General features: G+C 50.4%; 9 protein-coding genes across 9 annotated transcripts; 4 read left to right on the top strand and 5 right to left on the bottom strand.

Moving 5' to 3' along the window:
- Positions 1–1,629: 1,629 nt before the first annotated feature.
- AKAW2_31599S (uncharacterized protein) lies at positions 1,630–2,173 on the bottom strand (the record flags this gene model as incomplete). Its single annotated transcript, XM_041688242.1, has 2 exons — positions 1,630–2,037; positions 2,102–2,173. The coding sequence occupies 2 exons, from the start codon at positions 2,171–2,173 to the stop codon at positions 1,630–1,632; spliced, it is 480 nt and encodes a 159-aa protein (XP_041542046.1).
- Positions 2,174–2,635: 462 nt separating this feature from the next.
- Positions 2,636–4,467, top strand: AKAW2_31598A (cytochrome P450; the record flags this gene model as incomplete). The annotated part of the gene is made up of 6 exons (XM_041688241.1): positions 2,636–2,860; positions 2,922–3,038; positions 3,093–3,195; positions 3,248–3,316; positions 3,383–3,961; positions 4,061–4,467. 6 exons carry the CDS (start codon positions 2,636–2,638, stop codon positions 4,465–4,467), a joined length of 1,500 nt encoding a protein of 499 aa, XP_041542045.1.
- Positions 4,468–5,106: 639 nt separating this feature from the next.
- AKAW2_31597S (uncharacterized protein) lies at positions 5,107–5,676 on the bottom strand (the record flags this gene model as incomplete). Its single annotated transcript, XM_041688240.1, has 1 exon — positions 5,107–5,676. The coding sequence occupies one exon, from the start codon at positions 5,674–5,676 to the stop codon at positions 5,107–5,109; it is 570 nt and encodes a 189-aa protein (XP_041542044.1).
- A 1,169-nt stretch (positions 5,677–6,845) lies between these two features.
- Positions 6,846–8,734, top strand: AKAW2_31596A (cytochrome P450; the record flags this gene model as incomplete). Its single annotated transcript, XM_041688239.1, has 6 exons — positions 6,846–7,238; positions 7,323–7,407; positions 7,482–7,567; positions 7,625–7,915; positions 7,973–8,021; positions 8,130–8,734. The coding sequence occupies 6 exons, from the start codon at positions 6,846–6,848 to the stop codon at positions 8,732–8,734; spliced, it is 1,509 nt and encodes a 502-aa protein (XP_041542043.1).
- Positions 8,735–11,496: 2,762 nt separating this feature from the next.
- Positions 11,497–13,449, top strand: AKAW2_31595A (uncharacterized protein; the record flags this gene model as incomplete). Its single annotated transcript, XM_041688238.1, has 1 exon — positions 11,497–13,449. One exon carries the CDS (start codon positions 11,497–11,499, stop codon positions 13,447–13,449), a length of 1,953 nt encoding a protein of 650 aa, XP_041542042.1.
- Positions 13,450–13,606: 157 nt separating this feature from the next.
- AKAW2_31594S (dienelactone hydrolase family protein) lies at positions 13,607–14,331 on the bottom strand (the record flags this gene model as incomplete). The annotated part of the gene is made up of 2 exons (XM_041688237.1): positions 13,607–13,815; positions 13,869–14,331. The coding sequence occupies 2 exons, from the start codon at positions 14,329–14,331 to the stop codon at positions 13,607–13,609; spliced, it is 672 nt and encodes a 223-aa protein (XP_041542041.1).
- A 683-nt stretch (positions 14,332–15,014) lies between these two features.
- On the top strand, positions 15,015–16,846 carry AKAW2_31593A (MFS transporter; the record flags this gene model as incomplete). Its single annotated transcript, XM_041688236.1, has 2 exons — positions 15,015–15,935; positions 16,043–16,846. 2 exons carry the CDS (start codon positions 15,015–15,017, stop codon positions 16,844–16,846), a joined length of 1,725 nt encoding a protein of 574 aa, XP_041542040.1.
- A 1,438-nt stretch (positions 16,847–18,284) lies between these two features.
- Positions 18,285–19,942, bottom strand: AKAW2_31592S (FAD-dependent oxidoreductase; the record flags this gene model as incomplete). Its single annotated transcript, XM_041688234.1, has 5 exons — positions 18,285–18,605; positions 18,697–18,728; positions 18,811–18,906; positions 19,024–19,141; positions 19,241–19,942. 5 exons carry the CDS (start codon positions 19,940–19,942, stop codon positions 18,285–18,287), a joined length of 1,269 nt encoding a protein of 422 aa, XP_041542039.1.
- Positions 19,943–20,837: 895 nt separating this feature from the next.
- On the bottom strand, positions 20,838–22,453 carry AKAW2_31591S (cytochrome P450; the record flags this gene model as incomplete). The annotated part of the gene is made up of 3 exons (XM_041688233.1): positions 20,838–21,386; positions 21,461–22,036; positions 22,103–22,453. The coding sequence occupies 3 exons, from the start codon at positions 22,451–22,453 to the stop codon at positions 20,838–20,840; spliced, it is 1,476 nt and encodes a 491-aa protein (XP_041542038.1).
- Between the last annotated feature and the right edge of the window lie 1,534 nt (positions 22,454–23,987).

The raw sequence follows: 23,987 nt of genomic DNA, 5'->3' as shown, positions 1-23,987 counted from the left end.
TCTACCGATCAGGTTCTTGATTCGAGGAAAGGGGGCAGAGCGGGGGCCTGAAAACTAAATATATACACAAATACTCCGTAATAAAGGCAGCCTAACGGGAACAGCTATAATATAACAAAGAACCAATGAAAAAGAGCCAGCGCCACTGTAAAGATGACAGTGGGGGAGGGGGGTGGTTGTTGGTAAGCCGAGGGGGAAGAAATGGAAAAAGAAAGAGGAAAGGAGGTAGGGGTATCGGAGAATGAGATAGTACGAGAAAAGAAAGAATTTACCAAGTGGTGTGTACCGGCCCTCCAATGTCAAGGTCAAGCTTTGGTGCATGGCCCACTGCAAATCGGAGATCTAGAAAAGCGCGCAATCTGTGTGTGGAGCGTCCGAGCGAGAGCATGCGTAACGGCGGCCTGCTTGTCAATAGCTTGTCAATAGCGCGCTATCCCCAATGTCTGGCTTCCTGTGCTCCGTTATGGTCCTGTGGGTGGTACTAGCGTTTTAGTGGAAATATATAAATTACTAGTGGCCAAAACAAAGTACGGTGGGTCGCTCAAAGTGGCGCGATATCCGTACACACACAACCTGCCAGAGCCTTAGGTGATTGCTGCCTAGAAAAATAAACTATCAATGATCTAAGAACCCCCATATTATGGAGCCGAGTATTTGGACTAAGCATTCCCTGTCATCCACCGTTCCATGGACAGGGCCTTGTAAATTAGAGACCAGACTCAGCACGCGGGTTTCTCTGTCAAGCCCTATTTCGTGCGCTTAGGTTCCGGGGCATGCAAGGGCACAGCATTATTCCGCACATGGCTTCGTGTGCATATACAGACTGATTACTCCAGGAAGTGGACTCCTTATCGCGGCCGCATAGTGGAATATGCAAACGTGGGGACGGTCGCAGCCCCTTTGCAAACTGCTATTCATGGTCGTAGAAGACAAGTCAGACCGTCAGTCAAAATGTGTAGTGCCATCTGTTGATATCCCATCGATCGCCCATTGTATATTCTCCAAGCGATCGCTGCCCAACAGTTGACGAATCTCCTCTAAAACTTTGATGCCGAATGCTCCCATCCACCAATGTGACCGTAAGTGGTATAGAACCACGCAATAGTGCGCCATAATTGTCAATGCCATTGGCTGGTGGTCCAGAACTAAATCCACAAATACTGCTGGAACCTCCAGCGGCCAGGAGATTCCGACCAGTCCGGGATGGCTGCCCCAGGCAATATAACGCAGACATGAGGCCAAGCTATCAATGGCTTTGTTGTAAATTTCCCTGGTTTGGGCGTAATTCCACCCTTTGCTATCGTCATTATGTAGTTTTCGCAGAGCATGAATGGCCAGGGTGGAAGTATTTGGCATGGTAGGACCGGTCTCCTGGCGGACTAGGAAAGCCAACTCCTCGCTTGGTTTGACTTCATCGATCAGGCGGAGAAGAACCTCCGGTGACCCGCGTAACTGGCGAAAAATGTGACAAAGATCTACCAACGCGGAACCGCTTGAGAATGGGGGCATTCGTATATGTCCGAAGGCGAGGATGATAAGAATATTGCACATAGCCATCATGAAATTGCTTTCTTTGCGACACCGCTCCGATCTGTCGCGGTTGAGCTGCCTTTCAAGCCCGGCGCGAGCTTAATCCCAATGTAGAACAGCTAGACACTGGATTTGTTGGTGATCGTGTTGATCTCTCTGTGCGCTGTCCCCTCCGCAAGTGTAAGCGATATCTAATGCTGCCACGGCTAGAATGCTATTCAGCAGTGGCGGGTTGCTCATTGCCTCTCGGACGATTGTGCTTCTCCAGATTTGGCCGTTTTTGCCATCGGGTGTGAGAGATCGATATGTACTGGCACACCAACGACTTAAGAGGGTCAGATCGCTTGGCTTCAGAGTACAGATCTCAGGCTCATGGCTGTGGTGATCACCATGATCTATGACCGGCAGTGAGGCAGGCAATGAAAAAATGGAGGATTTTGGTTGCAACAGCTGGTCGGTTTGTATGGAAGTCAGGGAGGAAGGAGACGTTGGGTTGTGACGGGGATTCTGATTACATTGTCGTCACACTTGTTAGATAATAACAGACCAAGGGAGGAGGGCAACAGCGTACCAGCCTTTCGCTAGTATAGTATAGTTGGTGAGCATTGATGAGTACCTTCTTGTTTCTTACCAGGTCTAACATGCTGCCCTGGGATGAAAATAAGCCCGAAACAATTGTAGTATAAGAATGATATGAACAGAATGATGATGGCGGTGATAACGACACACTGAATATAAGGGTCAAAGAAGATATTCATTCACTTGCAGGCCGAGCATGTTGTCTGGGCGTCAGATGAGGAATGATCCGTCCAGCTAACTTAAAAGAGTAAATGTACCAGCAGGACGTGAGATAATTTATTCGTTCATTATCAGCCGACCATTGATGAAGGTGTGGTGGGAGCCGACCTAGTAACAAGTGTCACAACCGCGAAATACATGGCCGTACAATACCCGTCGCTGTGGGGACCTTCCTTCCTTCCCGGCTCCCCGAGGTTGTCCTCTTTAGCCCTCGACTGATACCATTTGACATAACCATATATGCATTAATCATATTACAGCCAACCCTTGCTCTTTCTCGAAAAACTCCCGCTCCCCGCAGGTCAAGATGCGACTTTTCACAGAGATTATCCCTCCTGCGTATTTCCTGCCGGGGTTCTGTCTCACAGTGGCTGTCCTCGTGCTGTTGAGCTGCGTTCAGAATGCCATCCACAATCTCCCATACTACCGGATTCCCGCTGTTGGGATGAGCCGGTGGTCTCTATTTGACCGACAGGCTAATGTACGTTTTATGGCCTCCGCCAGGGCTTTGATCCGTGAAGGCTTTGAACAGGTAGTACCCTCCTGGACATATCTAAGCTTCAGACTGATACAATGGGATACGGCTCGAATAGGGCCACACGATGTTCCAAGCAATGTTTCCCCACGGCCCTATGTTAGTGCTGCATCCAAAGTATGTGGATGAAGTTAGGAGACATCCTTCTCTCAGTCTAGAGGAAGCAGTCAAGGAGGTAGCTTGTTGAGCAAGTATGTTCTTGAAAATACACTCTGACGTCAAATGCTAGTCTCTCCCAGTCGGGGATTATCCAGGGTTTGAGGCTTTTCGGGGCACAGAGAACCACCACATACTGTTAGATGTGATCAACCAAAAGATAACTCGAAATTTGAGTATGAGTCGCCTATGGTACCTTTCTACAGCCACAGCTAAATTGCTTTATAGAACAGTACACGATTTCTCTGGCCAGAGAAACGGAATTAACGCTCGACGAACATTTTGGCCAACCCCAAGGTTCATAACTAACCCCCAGTATGCAGTAGTCGCCCAGGCTAACAACCAAACACTTGACCCTTGTAGAGTGGAAATCCTATTGTTTTGCCAGCGAAGTCCCTTACATCGTCGCGCGCCTATCGACCCTTGTTTTTCTAGGAGAGCAAGTGTGTCGCGATACCGAATGGCTCGATATATCGGTGAACTATACTCTGGACATTTTCGGAGCAATAACCGCACTAAGACGTTGGCCACCTATCCTCCGACCTGTCGTTCACTGGTTTCTGGAGCCTGCTCAGAAACTCAGGAAGCGGGTGCAAGTAGCACGACGGATTGTCCAGCGGGAAATGAGGAGGCGGCAACATGAACACAAGCCCAGGCAGCCGGATGCGCTGGACTGGCTTCACGAAGTCGCAGGCGGTCGTCACTTGGATGTGACTACAGCGCAAATCGGCTTGACACTGGTGACGATCCACACCACCTCTAACCTCCTCACCAACGTCATTTACGACCTCGCAGCGAATCCGCAGTATCTTCCTCCTCTGCGGGAAGAGATCCAATCGGTATTGGAGACAGACGGTACATTTCACAAGACCAGTTTGACCAAGATGAAGCTCCTGGATAGCGTGGTTAAGGAGAGCCAACGGTTGAATCCACCGGGCCTGAGTGCGTAAACCCTTGCTTGTTGAATTAATTATCACCACCTTCGACCACGTCGCGCTCAGCCGCATTGGAGATAATACTGATTTTGCAATGGGTACTTAGCTTCGCTACACCGCTACGCTATGGAGGAGATTACACTCTCGGACGCAACAGTCATTCCAAAGGGTGCCAGTCTCGTTGTCTCCGCCCATACTATGCAAGACGAGAGCATATATTTAAATGCGCACACTTACGACGGGTACCGGTTTTATCGGAAGCGGCAAGAGCCAGGACATGAAAACAAACACCAGTTGGTGATGACAAGCGCAGAGCACTATGGTTTTGGGCATGGCGTACGCGCCTGTCCCGGTCGGTTCTTCGCAACAAATGAGATCAAAATTCTTCTCGCCCACATTATTTTGAAATATGACATCCGCTTCCCCGATGGACAATCCCGCCCTGTTAATTGGGAGATTGGACAGGACCTGGTTTGTGACCAAACCGTGCAAGTCTTATTCAGGGCACGGTAGGCCGCTTTTGATCTGCCGCCCCAGTGTATTTTACAACGAGCTCAGATAGAAAAGATAGCCTGATTGAGTATGTAGCGATAATGGATGGTGGCAGGGTATATAGTGAAGTGCCCCCAAGAAACGGGCCGCAGCCGAGCGATCGCGTCCGGTGGAAGTAATAGACAAATAGTAACGGCTAAAGGCGCCTGTAAAGTCAATATTGCTCCACGAAAATCAGAGCGCCAATACAAACAACTACTAAACTCAATGCCTTTCGGGGCGGAGGGCTAAGAACGTGACTCTCGATCTAAGGGAATAAAGATCTTGGCGGTAATCTGTCACTAATAGGGTGATTACGGATGTGGAAGGCTACCAAATGGGAGCGAGACTGGTAACTTTTTTCTTTAAATTATTGACCTCTGTTAATCTCATGTATCATAATACCGCGATAGGTCCGCCAAATCAACTCGTTGTGGATTTGAATCGGAAGGTAGTGGTCTGGCAGTGATCCATGCCCTAGATATCACGAACGCCGTGTGGCTGTGATAATTGTCTCTTCTCTCAATTGTGTACCAATATAATACTCTAAAACTATGACAATTGACGCCCTAATACAAAAGCCATTCACTCATTTGCCTGCTCCAGTTCACCAGACTATTGTCACACCTTTGTGTTTGTCTCGTGGCCTGCGTTCTCTTTAGCCCTAGATTCTTGGCCTCCATCGTGTTTCAGTATGGTGGTCGAGTTTTGTTCTCTTCGGACGCTGGGGTTGGGTCCGTTAAGGCCGATCCCACTGACGACTAGAAGTCGCATGATGGTGATGGGTGCGGATGTCCAGAACATAAGGTGGTCCTCCGTGGACCAGATACAGACGTTAAGCCAGATCGCCCAGCCGCCAACCGCCTGTGCTACTGAATGGCACCAGGCCAAGTCGCTGAGGAGCATGGCGGCGCAAAGGAAACGCCATAGACGCTCGTCATCGAAGACGCGCAAAACAACCGCCTCCACAAATGCAAAATACAGCCACGCGCCGCCCAACTCTGTGTGTAGGAATTCCATCTCCGGCAAAAAGGACACCTTGCCACGGGTCATGCTGCTCATGTAGACGGTTGGATAAAGGAGCGACTGCAGGGCGCCGCACAGGGCGATCATTGGTTCTATCGTCGTCAAAACAAGGCGGTAAATGTAGGGTATGGTCGTTGGACCGCGGACGAGCAATGGCAGCCACATTGCTGAGGATTAACGGGTTGAATGGGATCCGGAAGGAGTCAGAGGAAGCGAAAGCTGTTGCTGTGCGGCTTGAGATGCAAAGAGAGAAGCCAAAATTGAGGGGTGCACTAATCTCTCGTGCTCAACACTATAACAAGTTAAGAGATTTAGAAAATCTCCCGTTGCCAGGGCTTTTGAAGCCTACCACTCTTCTATATAAATTCTCACGTGATGGGGTACCTTTCAGTATTAGGACTTGAACAGCAAAGTTACAGTAGTGGACATCAGTAGACTACAGAAGCGCCGACCGAAATCACCCTGCAAGCAACGGCTTGTGGCTGAAAGCAGTATTGTTTGTTGGGATTCTGCTCATCGCTCGGTTGATCTTCGGACTGGTAATATACCAAACAATCGGTATACACCGTCGGAAGCCCGGAATTGTTCCTAGTGGACTAGATTTCAATCTCACTTCGGGGATAATTTCTGGCCAGGATTTCACACTCCCTCACTAGTTACATACAGTAAGTAACAACATATTACTAGTGCGAAACCAGATATCGGAGACACCCAATACCACGCTAACACTAATTACTAACTTTAGCAAGGTTAGGCGTTGTCTGCGGCGCTACTTAGGTTTAGCCAGATATAGAATCGTCCGATCCGTTCTCACTGAGTTTTGATACTCCAGCCAATTGAGTGCCACTGCTTCTATCGAACCCATATAATGGAACTTCGAACGAACTTCGCCCTAGTAAGAACCAACGCTGACCCCCCTGTACGCGTTCGAGTTCCAGAGCGCGGTGGATCGCTCATTTATTCTCGGTAAGTTCAACCCAATGACCGCGAGCTGGAGCGGGTCACAGCTCGCTTGAAGATAGTACGACAAGTAATACGAGTCTCCGAGACTCCCGAAATATGGACAGGTGAGATTGGACCAGTGTCTCAATCTATGAGATACCAATCGTAGCCTAAGGATAGGGGGACGAATCCGGCCACCTTGCTATACCCATCTCCTACCTCCGTGTATCTCCTCCACTCTATGGGTGAAAACTAAAACGCACTTAGGGAGTCGCCGACTGGTTGAAAATGAACTTAGCCCATCAAGGACTTTATATGCCGCATTCCCCTTAAATGAAAATCTCCGTTCTTCATGATAACACTCATTCAATCGCTATTTAGGAGCGAAGACAATGTTCCTAGCGAGATATAATTGGCTTCCTTGGTTGGCTTCGGATGCTATGCCGCTTGCAAGCACAGTCATCTATGTGGCTATCATTACTAGCATAGTAGTGGTTTTGTTCCATCGTGTCGTCAAGCCCCAAAATAACAAGAAGCCGGCAACCAGAAGTCAAAACACCCTCCCTCCTGAGCTTCGCTGGTCTGTCGCCCAGCTTGCACATTCCTTTTTCACAGCACAGTTCGACTTCATAAAAGAGGGTTTTAGGGTGACCGGCTCTAAAGCTTTCAGATTTCAACTCCGAAAAAATCAAGTAATTGTGGTATCAGGCGAGGAGGCAAGACGTACTTTCTTTGGAGCGAAAAGCCTGAACCTCTACGAAGGTTTTCAGGTACTCATTGGTACTGTATGTAACCCTTCCACGTACTTCAGTTAATGGAACTCTATCAGACTATTATCGTCACTGACCTTTCTTTTCTTCTGCTTTTAGATCCCTACAGGTCTCAATCCTCGGGTACTCCATGGTATATACAAGCGATTGAATAATCTTCAGCGACCCGATAATCTCCAGAATTGTATGTTATTACTCCCCGAGGGCTCTGGACACACCGATTTTATCAGTATGTCTGACCAGCTTATATTGCTGCAGTACTTCCACAACTGATTACAGACTGTCACCAAAAGATGAATTCATGGGACAATCTCATCATTGACCCATGCGCCAGTTTACACGACGTAAATTTACTACATACCTGCTGTTCTGAACATGGTCTTTATTAATCTTTCTTTAAGGTTACTTTTCAGATGATCATCCGCGCCGTTACCTCCTATGAAGTTGCAGAAGATACCAGGCTTGTATCCCGTTTGAAATACTTTTATGATATTATTGATGCCTCGGTAAAGCCCTTGCACTTATGGGCTTGGGTACCCGGTCTTGCAACTTTCTACAAGCTGCGTGCCTCTATGTATGTCTATTGGACTTTCCACCAGGCTGTCAAGAGGCGCGTCCACAGTGGGGTGCGAAGAGACGACTCCCTTCAGCAGCTTCTTGATTCTGGAGAGAGTTTCCAATGTATTGTCGGGGTAAATTATACCTGATATCGTGGTGTCTAAACAATGCCTGCTGACCATTTGCCATAGTTTATGATGGGCCTTCCTATCGCTGGGGCGCGATCAACGGGAACGATTGGTATGCTATAGAACCTCGAAACATGTCACATTTCTCTACGTTCCGTCTCCTACCACAACACGATTTCGTTGGCAGATAGCAGCAGTCTAATCTTCCTCCCAATTTCAGGCACGTGGCTTCTCCTGTACCTGGCGTCTGAACCAAGCTGGTCCAGAGCAGTACACAACGAGATCAAAGACCTCACAACGACCTACAGAGACTTTTCATCCTTGTCGAAGGAAGATATAATGGGGTCAATATCAGCCATTCCCCTTGCAGCATGGGAATCGCAAACCCCGCAGCTGGATCTCTGCATTCGCGAAACACTCCGACGAGCTCAGCCACATACGGCGGTACGGCGCAACATTGGACCTGACCTGTCCATTGGGGCTTATACAATCCCGTCCAATGCCTTCGTTCTATATCCGTTCTCCGATACGGCATTGAACCCGACCCTCTATCCAGACCCATTGCGTTGGGATCCCGGCCGCACGGTTGTCGACAATAATGCGTTTATCGGATGGGGAGGCGGTACACACTTATGCAAAGGCCAACGGCTGGCCAATTTAACCTTGAAGATTATAGTGGCCTGCACTCTGATGAGCTATAAAATTGATATTGTCAGTAAGAATGGTGATGTAGTAACTGGCGCTCCAGTTCCAGACTGGAATGACTACTTGACATGTCGGCCCCAAGGGGATTGCACTCTGCGTTTTACAAAGTGCAGGGAGTGAGGCCATGAGATGAATCAATATGATGTTACATATGTAGATAGTATACTGCACTGGGAAGATTTGATTCTCTTTCCAAACCCACCGATGTTGGTGCACCACATATACCGCTGATTTAGAATACAGATTGACTATATGAGAAAGTGTATTTTCATTAGATATAATAGAATCATTTTTTGAGACGTAATACTCTTGAATACGAAAATCTGCAAGTTCTAATTTTGTAAGGGATTTGCATGGGGATCTTTGTATATGTATTAAGCAGGAGTAATATCTTATTAATATAGCTACAGGTAATCAAGTACAGTTGTTGTACAGAACCTATCTACATATTTTGAGATGAACTGCTTCTCTGACAACATCTCCAAGATTTAGCTTTTTTGGAAAGTCTCCCGATGGTGGCTTTGGTATCTCGGACAGCGAATTCATATGGTCTGGAGAGGTCAGCACATAATAAGGCATGGAGAGATATCTTACCTCTAGTTAATTTAGATGAAGAACTGACAATTGATTCTCATCGCAAGCCAGTCTTTCAGTATCCCGGACTTGGCCACAGGGCTAAGGAAACAGCAGGCTTTGCAAAGTTAATAAGATTACTTCTAACATATCCTAATCCACTGAGGTTGGTGCGCTGCATATACAGCGGATTTAGAGTTCCCATAATTTATATAGGATCGATTCTTGGCATAGGTATGATAGGATCTACTTATTAAAGTAGAAAGTCTATTAAATAGGTAAAGAATCAACTATAAAATACTATAGATTTGTACAGGAGTGACAAAGATAGCCTATATCTATAAAATAGACTGATTCTTAATATATTTATATAATACTGGTAATAGTATAATAGTTTGAAGTATCTTTGATATCACTCCAGTTGTAAGGTAACTTTTCTTATATATCATGATACATTCCGCAGAAAGGTTATAGGAAGTACATACCTTTTTATTTGTGCCTGCTCTTAGGGGTATATATAATCAGGGGGACATGCCTCGGTAGCAGCATCCATAACAGCCAGGCGAAATTATTGAGTACTTCGGAATTAATAACTGCTCAAATCCCCAAACACGAGGAAGAGAGGAGTGGCTTGGCAAAGAAGCTGGTTTTTCTCCCTTCCTTGAAAATTCTCCACCTCCCCAGGCTTATCGGGAAGTGATCAGCTCGTGTTTTAATTTGCGTGCGTGCAAGCGTGCAATTTCCCTGCATCTCATTCGGCGCGGATCGGGTGGAGTTGGAGTGGGGAGAAACGATGATCATGACTTTAAGAGAGCGTTTTGGAGGGGATCGGATTAAGTCCGCAAAAGAAAGATGAGGGCTTCTTGTTCTTCTTCCGTCTCTCTTTCTCTTCATTCTCACCGATGCAGACTGGTCAGATGCCAGTTCCCTTGTTGTGCTGCAATGTGAAAATCCTCAGCACCGCCATTCAGGGTGAAGCGAGGGCCGAACGGGAGCGGTCCGAACAGTCTCAAGCCAATCGTTCTTCAAGATTGATTCCACTCCCCACTAGAATTAGCAGGATTAAGCGGGGACCATTTCCTGGTCCCTGGTTCGGCAGCCCGACTCTCTTCTTCGTCCTCAGGATTACGGTGTGGCGCTTTGGACTCGTCGGGGCCTTGTGTAGCGAGTCATCCAACAGATAGCACTGCGTCCGATTTTCAATCCATCATTGGAATCCTCCCGTCCAAGACTCCCCTCATGGTTTTAAAAACAGCTGCAACTCTGTAGGAGCGAGAGAATGACCTCAGGCTCTGAAAGAAAACTACATAATGAGCCAGCAAAGGTCCACTCTCTAGAACTCACAGACCTCTCTCTCCAAAGCCAAACGCAGAGATGCGGAGACTCGCGGAGAAATTAGTTGCTGCCAAGACCGCCGGCCAGAAACCCCATTCCAACAATCTCCGAACCAGGCTTCCGAAAGATGTCGGAGATACTATACAGATAATGAGTCTCCGCGGCGGTTAGGCCGGAGACAGTATAGTCATGGCGTCCAGTGTGCCAAGCCTAATCCTTTCGGAGACCAGCCATAAGCATGACAGATGAAGCTTCACTCGTGTTGGCGTGAAATACTTCAGGGAGGAAGCGATACATCCACGTCGGACCTTCCCCTTCCACTCAGTGTCGTATGTTTTGATATCAACTGACAGCACGTAAAGACCAAAACCACAGCGGTACCCTGTGAGTGATGTCTCCGCCTGAATACGTATAGAGGTTTCTATAGGTGCCATCCCTCTTCTCCCAATCTATCTCCGGCGATGATGCGGACTTCTCCTCTCAATATTCCTTGGCAGGATCGCAGGATCCAACCATGGTTTGCCCTGGGTGGAGTAGGCAATGCTAATCCCTCAAAGCTGAGGCGTGGAAGGGGATTGCCAAGGCTCCAAGCGCTGCTGCTAAGCATGTCCATCCCGTCTGAGCCGTGGAGTGATCGGCATGTGTAGCCGAAGGCCAATAACGGGAGCCCAACTTCGTCAAAGCTATGAGCGACATTCCCTGCCTCATTGGGAAGGCTATTGCGAAGCCCGAGGTCTTCTTCCGAACAAGCACCAGAGCCTATCGATCAATTCTCTCGCAACGAGACGCTCCACAACAGCGTGAAGCTTAAGTAGGGCCATGCCCAACTGCAAAATTCTCCGGATGTTGTGGTTCGTGCATCACTGAGTTCGCAGCCGCCAAGTTGGCACCGCATCAAGATGCGTCTTTCCTCTCTTCTTTTTTTTCCTCTCCTGAGCGGGCTGGCCACAGCAGCATCATGTCCATACGCCAATATGGCGCGCTCGGATGAGCAGCCCTCACCCCTGGCAGCCCGTGGCACGACTGTTGCCGGGAAGAAGGGGGCGATGCTGATGAATCGCATTGCACCGGGCATCTCGGAGCTTTATGTCGCCAATGCGGATGGCTCTAATCCCCGACGACTGCTGGGCAATGAGAGTACCTTTGACTACCATGCGCAGTGGTCTCCAGACGGCGAATGGATCGTCTTCACCAGCGAGCGTGCCGGAGATGGTCAGTCGGATCTGTACCGTGTCCGTCCCGATGGTACCGACTTGCAGCCCATTGCCACAAGCCCTGCCGTGGAGGATGCCGGAGCCATCTCTCCCAATGGTAGTCTGGTGGCCTTTGCTGGCACCCTCGGCAACTACAAGAGTAACATCTGGATCCAGAATCTGGAGACTGGTGCATTGTGGAATGTCACCAACTCCAGCGAGGTCGCAGGTGATTACACCCTCCCCGATGGCCACTTCCGACCTGCATGGTCGCCTGATGGCGAGTGGCTGGTCTTCACCTCGGATCGCAACACTCCGTGGCGCGGGCATAACAACATCAGCGGCTGGGAGCACACGCAGGAACTGTCCATCTACGCCATCCGTCCGGACGGCACCGGCTTCCGTCGAGTGTCCAACCGCACAGGTTACTGTCAGGGCTCGCCGAAATTCTCGCCCGATGGCAGCCGCATTGTCTTCTATGAACTCCCCATGGAGCTGACCTACTATGCGCGTGTGGCCGAATCCGCCTTCTACGATGTCAACACTGCCATCGTGTCCGTTGACTTTGCTACAGGAAGTGATCGGCAGGAGCATGCGTCGGGAGATTCCGGCGGCATCAAACTGTTCCCTCAGTATGTGGACAACCAGACCATCGGTTACCTGGTCAAGAGCCTGCTCACCAATGCCACTTACCCGGGCTCGATCAACTACACGGCCGCGCAGCCCGAAGGTAGCGTGAGTGCCGCCTACCGCAACGCCTCGCTGGTGGGCTATCATCGCTCGCCCGCTTGGTCCCCCGATGGCCGCCATATGGTCTACGAGCACGTTGAGTGGGACCCTGTCCGGCCCGTAAACAAGCCGCTGTACAGCTGGAGCAAGGACTGGGAGTACCGCTTCACCGACGTGTTCCCGCAAATGTCCGCACAGGGCAAGGTGGTCTACACCTCACAGCAGACGGTGAACTCCTCGCTAGTGACAATGAACGCCGACGGCACCGGCTTGAATGACATCTTCGATGGCTCTCGCTTTCCCGTCCGCGTCAACAGCTCCAACACCAACGGCACCTTCCAGGGCTCGTGGCGCGGCGATGGCGAAGTCCTGGCCGTCGGCCTGGGTGACTGGTTCGAGTATCGCTATGCCAACCCAGGCTGGGTGTACCTGGTGGCCGCCAACGGCTCGTGGGCGCGATCAATGACCAACGGTAGCACCAACGCTGGCTTCCCCACCATCTCGCCCGATGGCCGCTGGCTGGTCTGGCGTGAGTTTGCCTACAGCGCTAGTGAGGATCCCATCCCACTGGGTCTACGCCGCATGGATTTGACGACGGGTGAAGTGGTGGCTCTCAGCTCTTCCTGGGATAACACTCCCATGTTCGCCCCCGACGGCTCCAACCGTATTGTCTTCACTCGTCGCACCAGCTGGCCCATCTTTGGACCGTTGGATGACAACTACGATGTCATGACCATGGCCGTTGACGGCAGTGGTGTGAAGCAGCTGACAACGTTGGCGTGCAACGATGCTCACGCCGTCTGGACCCACGAGGGCAAGATTGCCTGGGCGACGGGCATGTTTGGCTTCCAGGATGAAGCGACCATCTACGACAACAATCAGCAACCGTACCCTTTCATCATGCAGATGGAGGCGGATGGGTCGAATTGGACGGTGCTGACACAGAGTCGATGGGAGGACACTATGCCCTTGTATATCCCGAACGATCTTTTGGCGTCAGCCTAAAGAAAGACATTGACCGGGAGATACTCTTTTCAACATGTACATAGGTATGCAGCGCACTTGTATCTTATCTGGTAGTAGATTCATCGGACATGCTTGTTTTAGAAGAATAGATACAGATATATGTTGTTCTCTTATCCTTCCATTCCCGGCATCGTGCTCACTTCTTTAAATAAGCATCAAACCAACCAGCTGCCTGGGCGAAACTCTTCTCCTTGGCCACTCTCTGCTGCTTAATGTCCATGTTGCAGCGAACAGAGTATCCATGCTCGACATGCGAGTATACTGTTATCTCGTAAGGATGGCCAAGCTCGGACAAGATGTCCTCGGTCTCGCGACGTTTCTCGGTGGGGAAGAGGTAATCCGACGCTATGTTAAGTCAGTCCCTATTCTTTCGCTCCATACTCGTTGTTGGAACTCACACGCGGCAGAAATGCTCAGTGGCCCCTGAATACCTTTCAACTCATCCACCTCTACATGGGTGGGATGGGCCATATAGCCTACGTCCAACAGCCCGGGCTTGAGGTAACGAGCGACATACTTGCCCCCATAGCAGTACCCAACCCCTCCAATGCGCTGGCAGCCGAGTTCCTGACGCATGTAGCGAAGGGTTCTGTCGATGATGGGGTCTGTCACTGGCGGGAGGTGGTTCTTCAGCCAGGCCATGACGTCGAAGTTTCCCTCGCGCTCGACGGGGACCGGATCGCCATGGAAGAGATCCGGCATGACCACAAAGTAGCCATTTGCGGCAAATTGGTCGGCAATCAACTGGGAATTGACCAGTTTGGGACCGAAGATGTCGGAGAGAAATAGGATGGCATTGTGAGTTGATTTGTCGGGAGGGTAAGACACATAGGTGAGGACTATTGCAGGAGATATGTACATTAGGATGAGACCTTGGGGAAGTCAAGATGGAGCAGGGAAGCGCCTTACTGTCATCTATTTTCGTTAATTCTCCCTTGGGGGTACCACTGTGCAGATGGCCAGCAATGCAGCATTGGGCTGGAGGAAGAGAAGTCATGCTTTCAGACTTGCTGTCGCAGTCAATGTTGCCTATACAAACAAAATCAATCGGTCGGCAGGATATGGAGATACGAATGCTTATTTCTCTCTCCCATCCCAGCTTTTGGGGGAGGGCTGCCATTTCCGGTGATTGCCTTGCCTGCGTGTAGTAGGGCTTTGCATCGCCATGAGCTCATCCGTTTTTTTGAGGAAGGGGGAGTGGTAACGCCAATCGGGAGACACGGTGACATCCCGGTTCCATCCCTGTCCGGACATGCAACCGTGGAACGTTGACGATCATTACTGGCATTCCTCGGGAGAGAGTTCTGGTTTTGCGGCCACGGAAACGCCTTCCCCCTTGCATTCCTTCTAGGGCTGAAGGGGAGAGAGAGGAGGAATGGCACGGAAGCGGTCTGAAGCTGCTCAAGCTTGACTGCACGCCCCTTTCCTCCCTTTCTCTCTCAGTCTCTCCCTAATTTGCCCGTGAAGTACATACTGAGGTCAGGCCCTCCTTGTGGGCTTTTGTGCTTCACTTGTTCTGCCTAAGCACCGATACTGCAGCGGCCATGCCACACCTGTTCGCCAACTCGGCCTTTGGCAGGATCGCCCACCTTGTATCCGGTGGCCGTCTATTCAAGCCCCGCGAACTCAGCTCCGACTTCACTTTGCCTACGCCATACCGGCAGGCAGTCGACGCCGGGCCAGTCCAGCCATCACAAGAGAAGAAGAACACCTCCGATGCGGATGGAAGTACGTTATTTAGCCATGCGCTACCCCCCGACGAGGCGTGCAAGGAAGTTGATGGGATCCAAGGGGAAGCCTTCCCAACACCGCCCGAATCATCGGGGCAGTCATCATCGTCGTGGATTGATCCTGAGGTGACGCCAGAGGGGACCATTGTGGTGGACTGGTACTCCCCGGATGACCCAGACAATCCGCACAACTGGTCGTTCGCGGCCAAGTTGTTGGTATATGTCGAGGTAAATCTGTTCACCTTTCTGGTCTTCATGGCCGCTGCCATCTTCTCTTCGGCCGAGGGCGAATTCGAGACTATCTTCGGGGTGACGCAGACCATCAGCGCCCTGGGGCTGGCACTATATGTGCTGGGCTACGGCATGGGGCCGATGATCTGGAGTCCCATGTCCGAAGTACCCTCCGTGGGTCGCAACCCACCGTATGTGATCTCTGTCACCGTCTTTCTCATTCTCGCAATCCCCACAGCCCTAGTCAACAACGTGCCAGGGTTCCTGGTCCTGCGATACTTGCAAGGCTTTTTCGGCTCCCCCGGACTGGCCACAGGGGGTGCATCTCTGGCAGATGTGACCTCCATCCCGAACCTCCCCTATGGTCTATATATTTGGGGAGCATGCTCCATTGCTGGTCCCGCCATTGCGCCGACAATTTCGGGATTCAGTGTTCCCGTAAAGGGCTGGCACTGGTCCATGTGGGAGATCTTATGGGCAGCCGCGTTGTGCTTCGTGGCCCTGGTATGTACTCACTACTTCCCTCGTGTCGATTGATGGCCATAGTCGGCATTAACGGACATGTCTTGTGCTGACCATCGTCGCCTTTTCCCTTTTCTTGCCAAAATCAGCTCTTTCTCCCGGAAACATCTGCACCTGCCATCTTACACTTGCGAGCCAAGCGATTGCGCCAGCTAACGGGCAACACGGCCATCCGGTCGCGATCGGAGATTGAGTCGCAGAACGCCAGCCCCATGCAGGTTGCCTACGATGCACTAGTTATTCCATGGAAAGTTAACGCACTAGACCCGTCCGTGCTCTTCACAACAGTCTATATTGGGCTAGTGTACGCCATCTTCTACTCCTACTTCGAGGTGCTGCCGCTGGTATACCTGGACATCTACCACATGAGCCTGGGCGAGCTGGGGCTAATCTTCATCGGCTGCGTGATTGGCACGCTGCTAACGCTCCCCTTTTATTATGCCTTTGTGCATATCTCGCTGAACAAGGCCTTCCGGCGTGGTCAATTTCCCCATCCCGAGCACCGGCTCATCCCCGCCATCGTGGGCAGTGTGTTCATCCCTGTGGGACTCTTTCTGTTCGCCTGGACCTCGCGGGCTAGTATTCATTGGATTGTACCCACCATCGGCTTGGTGATCGAGGTATCCGGCATGACGTTGGTGCTGCAGTGTATTTTCAGCTACCTGTCCGTAGCGTATCCGAGGTACAGCGCTAGTCTCTTTGCCATCAACGATCTGGCGCGCGCCAGTCTGGCCTTTGCGGCCATCCTGTGGTCTGGCCCACTGTATGCTCGACTGGGAGTGGCACGGGGCACGACCCTGCTGGCTGGTCTGACAGTAGGCTGCATTGTGGGAGTGCTGGTGCTCTACTGGTTTGGACCGGCATTGCGAAGTCGCAGTCGGTTTGCAACTTAGCCGAATTGCCAGAGAAGAATAGCCTTTGGTGAATCATGCCAGTTACGCAACGCGTCACATTCTCAAGAACATTCATGATAATAATAGAATTTCTACTCGGTAATCCATATAAAATTAGTTCTTGCTTCGTCTTTCAGAACGAATGGAAACACTACATGGAGTAAAGATATAATGACATCTTTATCCATGCTGATCGTCATTGCATCATGTGTTTTAGTGCTAGGGCATGAGCTAGGAAAATTGTCCTATGGAGAGCCATCCTGAACGAATCTGATATGCTGTTGTTCTCTGTAGACGGTCGTCGCATTCGTACCAGAACTTTTGGGCAGTCGGTAACATGGTATTCTTCTCTAACGGGGCCCCTTTAATCATAGAATATAGCCTTCGTTTTTCTTTTATCCAAGAATATTTTGCACAGATTTAGTTACTGCTATGCAGGACTAACGTCCCAAAAATAAAACTGTTTTGTTTTGCAGGCTTGAATTGTCCATGGAACTTTGGCTGAATCCAGAATATAACATTCAAGAAGACTGTCTGACAAGAAAGGATGGTTGCGCTTCACACAGACCCAGCGTTCACTTAGCAATGACATGTAGCAGAGCTCTCGCAGACCTTTGAAGGATTCATAGATGCTTCCTAAACACTTAATACATAGAAAGATATTGCTTTTTCGATCAGTCGACGAGGTATTCGGATTATATATTTTTGGGTATTGGTAGTAAATAAATACTTTGGGGTTATTACAGCAAGGCAAGTCTAGTCCTGTCAAGAGAAATATTTATTATCTATAATCTGGAACCCCGGATTCTTTTCTCCTTCCCACAGAGATCAAGATAATATTGATAACTTGAAGTTTTCACATCATTATTATATCAGATATGTTTTACCACTTCATGACACTCCGGAAATTGAATTTTAGATATCTATCAAGTCAGCCTGGAAAGTACCAATAAAGAAAATTGAACCTGCATTCCACACATGTGATTATACAGTATAAAGAGTACTACCTATCAGTGTCTATAGCCGGTGGGTATCTTTGATCCACAGACAGTCTAAAGCAAATGGCAGACTATGCTTTCGGCCCAAGACTGTTACTCTTCGTCTTTCACAGGTCTCTTTCTCAATCTATTAGGTGCTCACATCATCAACTCCGGTTCAGCATATACTGCCGTCTCAGGTGTGAACCATAGAGCCCTTCCAGTAGGCTTGCTCCCTTGCATCCCCCTTGCTTCGACTTCCCACCAATAGGAAAATATGGATTCATTACCCTGCTAGCAACAAGAAATAAATAAAAATAAATTATGATAATGGATGGAATGATAATTGGGATGAATGAAGAAGAGAACAATAAATGATTCTACTACCACGAATGAATTATCAAGATCGATGTCAAATTGCCTTATGATGCTCTCTATTGAAGTTGAAAAAGAATATAGTTTTACCGGGACAACAGATCCAACGCGTGGACGCGCGGCTGGTACCCGTACAGTGGATTGCAAGCCCATTTCCAGCACCACACAGGGGCATAGGTGAAGGCGATCCGGCGTGCCAGTGGCCCCAGTCCGTACGGGAGGCGTCCTGTATGCACCTGTGCGAAGATGCTGGAATAGTACACGAGGTTGCGTGCCCGTGGCTCTCGGCTTTTGCGGAATTCCTGCAGCAAGTCCTGCAGCACCTGCGGATTGCCCGACTGGCCGGCAAAGTAGGTGTGCAGCAGGTTCGCCAGTTCTCCCACGTCCTCAATCGCCTGGCAAGCGCCCTGCAGCGGAAAAAGAAAATCTGATTAGCCGTGTTTTTCTTTTTCCCCTCCCCCTGGCGGAAGGAATTGTCTCGGAGAAATGGGTTTTTACCTGACCAATGAAGGATGTCATGGAGTGCGCCGCTGAGCAAAACAATGTCAGGTTAGTCTCCGGTCCATTCATATCATTTGACTTTCTCTTTCGAGAATCATATTGGCTCCTTACAGTCTCCCACCAAGGCCACGCGGCCATGCGCCATCTTCGGAAAGGCGGTTTCCTCAAACACATCACTCGCCGTCACGCGTTCCGCCACATCGACCACTGCAGATTAGGGTGAGTCAGTCAGCCACTCAGTCACTCAGTCCACTAGAAAAATTTGAAAGGGGAAAGAGTGGGTGGGGAGTAGGAGGGGGAAGAAAAGAAACAAGTGAGACATGCCATCGCGTACGGTGTGATTCTTGCCAAACGGATGGAAGCGGTGTCCGTAGCTTTCGTTGATCATTTCCTTAGTGGCACCTTTCCAAGTGGACCGTGTGGTGGTCTTGGCTTCGGAGGGCTAACCCAGCAATTACAATCATTAGTCTGGAGTCCACTGGTGACAGCTGAGACAGGGGTCGGTGGAGAAGGAGGGGGATAAGGTAAGGGAGTGACGGACCTTGACCCCGACAAACCATTGGCGATTTTCGGTACACGGCCAAGAGGTGAGAATGCAGTCATCATAGAAGACCCAGGTTGCTACGCCGAGATCGTTAGGTCCGAGATGCTCCAGCGGATAAGAGATGCCCGTCATGTGGGTGCGCCCGGTGAATCGGATGGTGTTGACGCCTGCCAGCCCTTGCTTGTCGGCAAGGAGCCGCCGTACGATCGACCGAATGCCATCGGCGCCCACGAGCACCTCACCGCTGAACTCGCGGCCATCTGCCAGGCGAATCTTGACCGTCGGAGAGTTGGGCTCGTCCTCAATGCCAACAACCTCAGCTCCCAGGATGACGTGCTCCGGATCCGCCCGGTGGTACAAGGCGCGGTGCATGCTGTGCCGGGGCATCGAGTACATTGAATAGCCATATGTTGGCTCGAGCCATTCAAAGTCAAGTAGGCTCCATCGGGTAGTGTTGCGATAGACCTGAATCTTTCGCAGCGGCTGGCCTTCCTTCCGGATAATGTCCATGAAGCCGAGTTGGTCGAGCAACCGGAGAGCATTCGGGGCCAGCGAGATGCCTGCACCCACGGGGGTTACCTCGGCAGTACGCTCGAACACCTTGTAGCTGAGCCCAATTTTCTTACAGATGTTGGCCAGCGTCAGCCCGGCAATGCCGCCACCGACGATTAGGACCTGGACATCGGCCTTGGGAGCCATTGTGCGATGACGCCCTAATGGGAGAGAGATGGAAAGCCAAAGGGAATAGAAAAGGCAACCGAGGAAATACGGCAAAGCAAAGATAAGGGATAGAGAAAGTGGTAGTGAGAGAGCTCAAATGATAAGCCAAGGGAAGAAGATTAACAACCGCTTGATTGGACTGTTGGTGAAGATGGAGTTTGGGTTTTGTTCATCGCAATCTGCTGGTACTTCTTAAGTATCACACACAATGCCCTTACAAGTTTAGCAGGTTTGTATTGTTTCCAGTTCTTGTATATTTTGCAGTGCGGCGGCAAAACAGGTGCAGATGGCCGCAGCGCCCAGAGACGACCCTCTTTCGAGTGTCTTTCGAGTTCCTTATCTGTGTTGTTTGCATGCAGACCTAGTTCTGCCACTCTTTGCAGGATATGGTAAACAATGGTGATCCGCAATGTAACACCCAGAAAGGGTAAATCCATGTCCTTCGACTCTCGTGCCTTGCATCTGTCGACTCGAAAAGGACAACCGAAGATACGGCTAAACAGACTCCAAACTAGCGGTGGCCGGTGCGGCCTGGCCAAGGTTCGCTTGACATTCTTTCATCAAAATAAGCTCTAAACCCTCTGGTATACCAACATGAGTATAGTAAGGGTTTTTACTATCGTCATCCCTTACTATAACAATTGTGTCAATGAGAAGTGCTCTGTTCCTCATTCTGTTCTGGTCTAGCAGCACCAGCGTCGAGTGCAAGTGCAGGGGCGTTACAGGACATTTTACGTAGGGATAAATGCATTGACAGGTACCAGATAAAATCGATTACTTAACTAGGTAAAGAAACTACTAAAAATGAAGCACATATCACCATAGCATCCAATCTGCCGCTTTCCCCTTCCCCTCCCACACAACGCCAACTCGTTCACATAGACGCAGATTTCCGAGGCGTGAGGCGAATGCGCGCATCGCCTTGAAGCCAAGGACTGCCGACTTTGCTAAAGTCCATACGAGAGACATCGATTTTGGCCGGCCCCTGGCTTCCCCATTGGAAATCGTAGTTCTTGACCAGACGCGACACCAGTTCACGCGCTATTATGCCAGCCATATTCTCCCCAGGGCACCGATGGGAGCCCGCGCCAAATTGCAGGAATGCCGCATCGGTGGCGTTGTTAAGGTTCTGCAGGCGCGCCGTTGGGTGCAGCCAGCGCTCCGGCAGCCACTGCTGCGGCTGCTCATAGATCTCGGGGTCATGGTGGGTGAGATAGGGCGAGGTACACACTACCCAGTTCTCGGGAACCATATAGCCATCCTCAAGCTGCACAGGGCGATGGGTCGTACGCCACATGTGCACACCCGAGTAGTGACGACCACTCTCCTTGACGCACGCCAGTAGCACAGGAGACTGGTGAACGTCCTCGTTACTTTGAAAAGACTGTCGGATGGCCTCCACGTACTCTGGATTCCGGATCAGCTGCGAATCCTGTCAGTTTGGTGATACTTATAAGCTGAAAGAGAGTTATAATAGCAGGTATTGAGCAAACAGACCTCCAGAGCAGTCCAGGCTATGCTGGCCACAGTGCTCGTGTGGGCGGCAAACATGAGCACCGTATGGTGCGACGGATAGTATTCTTGAAGATGGGCCGTTCGCGGATCTTCCAGTGTATAGGTGATATAGTCCAGCGAACCCTTCCATTTTTCTGGGTTCTGGCGGCGGATCTCCATCTGTTGGGCGAAGATCTCAGCGAAACGATCTCTGGCCTTGCCCAGTCGTCGTGCTGGCGGGTGAGGAAACCAGTCCGGCAGTAAGAGATTCAGTGGGTGACCGATCTCGTCCTCCATCCGGTGCACAAGATCGTAGAGCTCGTCTACGTGTTCATCGTAGAAGTCTTGTCCCATGAGAGTCCGCACAATCACCCGATGCACATACTTGGACGCCTCTTCGAAAAGTTTGATGTCCGATTGCTGGCTCCATTTCAGCAGCGCCTTATCCGCCTCTTCGCCTGCAAGCTCGGTGTAACGATCCAGTGTCACCTTGCGATTAATACCGCGGTTTAGAGAGCCCACCAAATTGCGGAAATGGTCAAAATACCCAGGAATGGCGATTTTCTTCAAGAAGATGCCCTGTGGAAGGTCAGAAGGGTATTCTTCTCTCTACAGTAAGAAGGAGGGGAGGAAAATAATGCCTACAATACCGCCACCAAACGACCAAATGTCTTCCTTGACATCCACGTACATGCGATTGAGCTGGGTACCTCTCAGATAGACAATGTTCGCAAACAGTATCTTGACATGAAAAATGGGGCCACACTTGCGTGTCGCATCTTGCACGAAGGCGACGGGGCGATTCAGAAAGGCTAATGCGTCGCCAACTAAAGGATATCCCAGTCTGGGTGATGGGAAGGCCTTCGAGCCTCCAGCTCGGCGCAACTGGAAGACCACCAGCAAGAATAAGAGAGCCCCTGCCACGACCATGGGCTGCGCGAGCAATGGCTCGTCGTCGGCCAAGCGGGCCTGTATAGCATCAATCATGCTCTCCATCACTGGTAATCAGCAGTTAGACAGATTCTGAGATGAAAGCGAGGGTAGAAGCAAGAGGTAGACAATCTATGTCCAGGATTGCTCATCTGGTTCCTACCCAAGACATAAAAGTCCTGTGGGCCTCCGCTTGGTCTGAGGTGAGCCGATTGCGCCGCAGGAAAGGCCCGCGGAGTCAGGGCACTCCCCAAGTCAGGAAGTTCGAGACCGAGGATCTGCAAAGTTTGGCTGCAAGAAGCAAATCCTCCCGGTTTCTGTATTCTGGAGGGGTAATATTGAAAGTCTGGTGCGGGGAAACCATACAGGTCGCCCATCCATATCGTTCGACGATGGTACTGGCTGCAGGAATTCCCACCGCAATTTGGACTCGAGGGCTGGCAGCCAGTACCGCGCATGATGGTAGCGGTGGGTATCTTCCAACCTGGCTTATATCCTTAGAGGGAAAAGGCAAAGAAAGCCCCTACATATGCACATTCCCCCGAAGCAGGTGCAGAAGAAAGTCCCGTTGACCTGAAGTAGGTGCCTCTGGAGATCGACAACCTACCTCCTCGCAGCTCGGAATGCTCACTCGGCCCGACAGAGATGGCAGATCACCTTCTTGGCTGAATTTGCTGCTGCACCAAGCCAACTACCAGGGAGTCGCCAAAATCTAGATTAGCTCTCATTCATCTGATGCTTCTACACCTGCGCCAGCTCGGCCAGAAGCGCTTACCCTGCTGGATTCATAGTTCCGATGACGCCCTGCGCCTTCCAGCCCTTGCACCCGCACCGCCCTCTCAGGTTTCGCCTGAAACCACCTGGCTACTCTAGTACTGGTTGTTAAAAGAATCGTACGCAGAACCAATGAACTCACTTGAATTTCTATCTATGTTGAAACATCAGAGTCAGGCTTGGTCTGTTATTGAAGTCCTCCGGGGAAAGCATTGATGGTCACTCTTTTAGTCATGTGTATAGCTTCATGTTTCCGGAGTGGGCAAGCGGTAGAAAAGCTGGAGTGGGCGGTCAGATTTTCCGTGGCTAACAAACTTTATCGAAAGTTGCCTGTGGGGACCTTTTGCAGCCGCACGAGTCTTTAGTGGCCTTCCTTCCATGCAGGGCTTCCCCAGGCTATTTTGAGGGGTTGGTACCACTTTGGCATTGTTCTTTAAATCTCCCCAGAAAGTTGCCTGCTATTATAGAAGAATGCTAGAACTCCCTGTTAACCAATCATTGGTCACACCCCGTACGTTCGACACCGTGTTGCTAGCAATGTTGTTTCACGGGGATTAGAGTCCTCCTTAGTAAATCCAACCCTGATTCAGTGATTGCCATGCAGTATCGGAGATGCTGCAGAGCTGCAACAATGAAAAAGGCGAAAAATCAAAGGCACCCAAAGCAAGGGTGTCTGGGGATGAAGAACAACACTGGAACAATGGAGACATGGGCTGAGTCCTTGAAGATCGTCTCCTCACTGCGCGAGATCAGACACAGGGGTTATAGAGTATATCCGCCCCGTACTCCGCGCTGAATCCCGTCGAAGAAAGACCTTGGCCCAATT

The sequence above is a fragment of the Aspergillus luchuensis genome, chromosome 3 (assembly GCF_016861625.1).
Source record: "Aspergillus luchuensis IFO 4308 DNA, chromosome 3, nearly complete sequence".
NCBI classification, from domain to species: domain Eukaryota; kingdom Fungi; phylum Ascomycota; class Eurotiomycetes; order Eurotiales; family Aspergillaceae; genus Aspergillus; species Aspergillus luchuensis.
The sequence above is the reverse complement of the archived record's forward strand: the minus strand, read 5'-3'. Positions and strand labels throughout refer to the sequence as shown.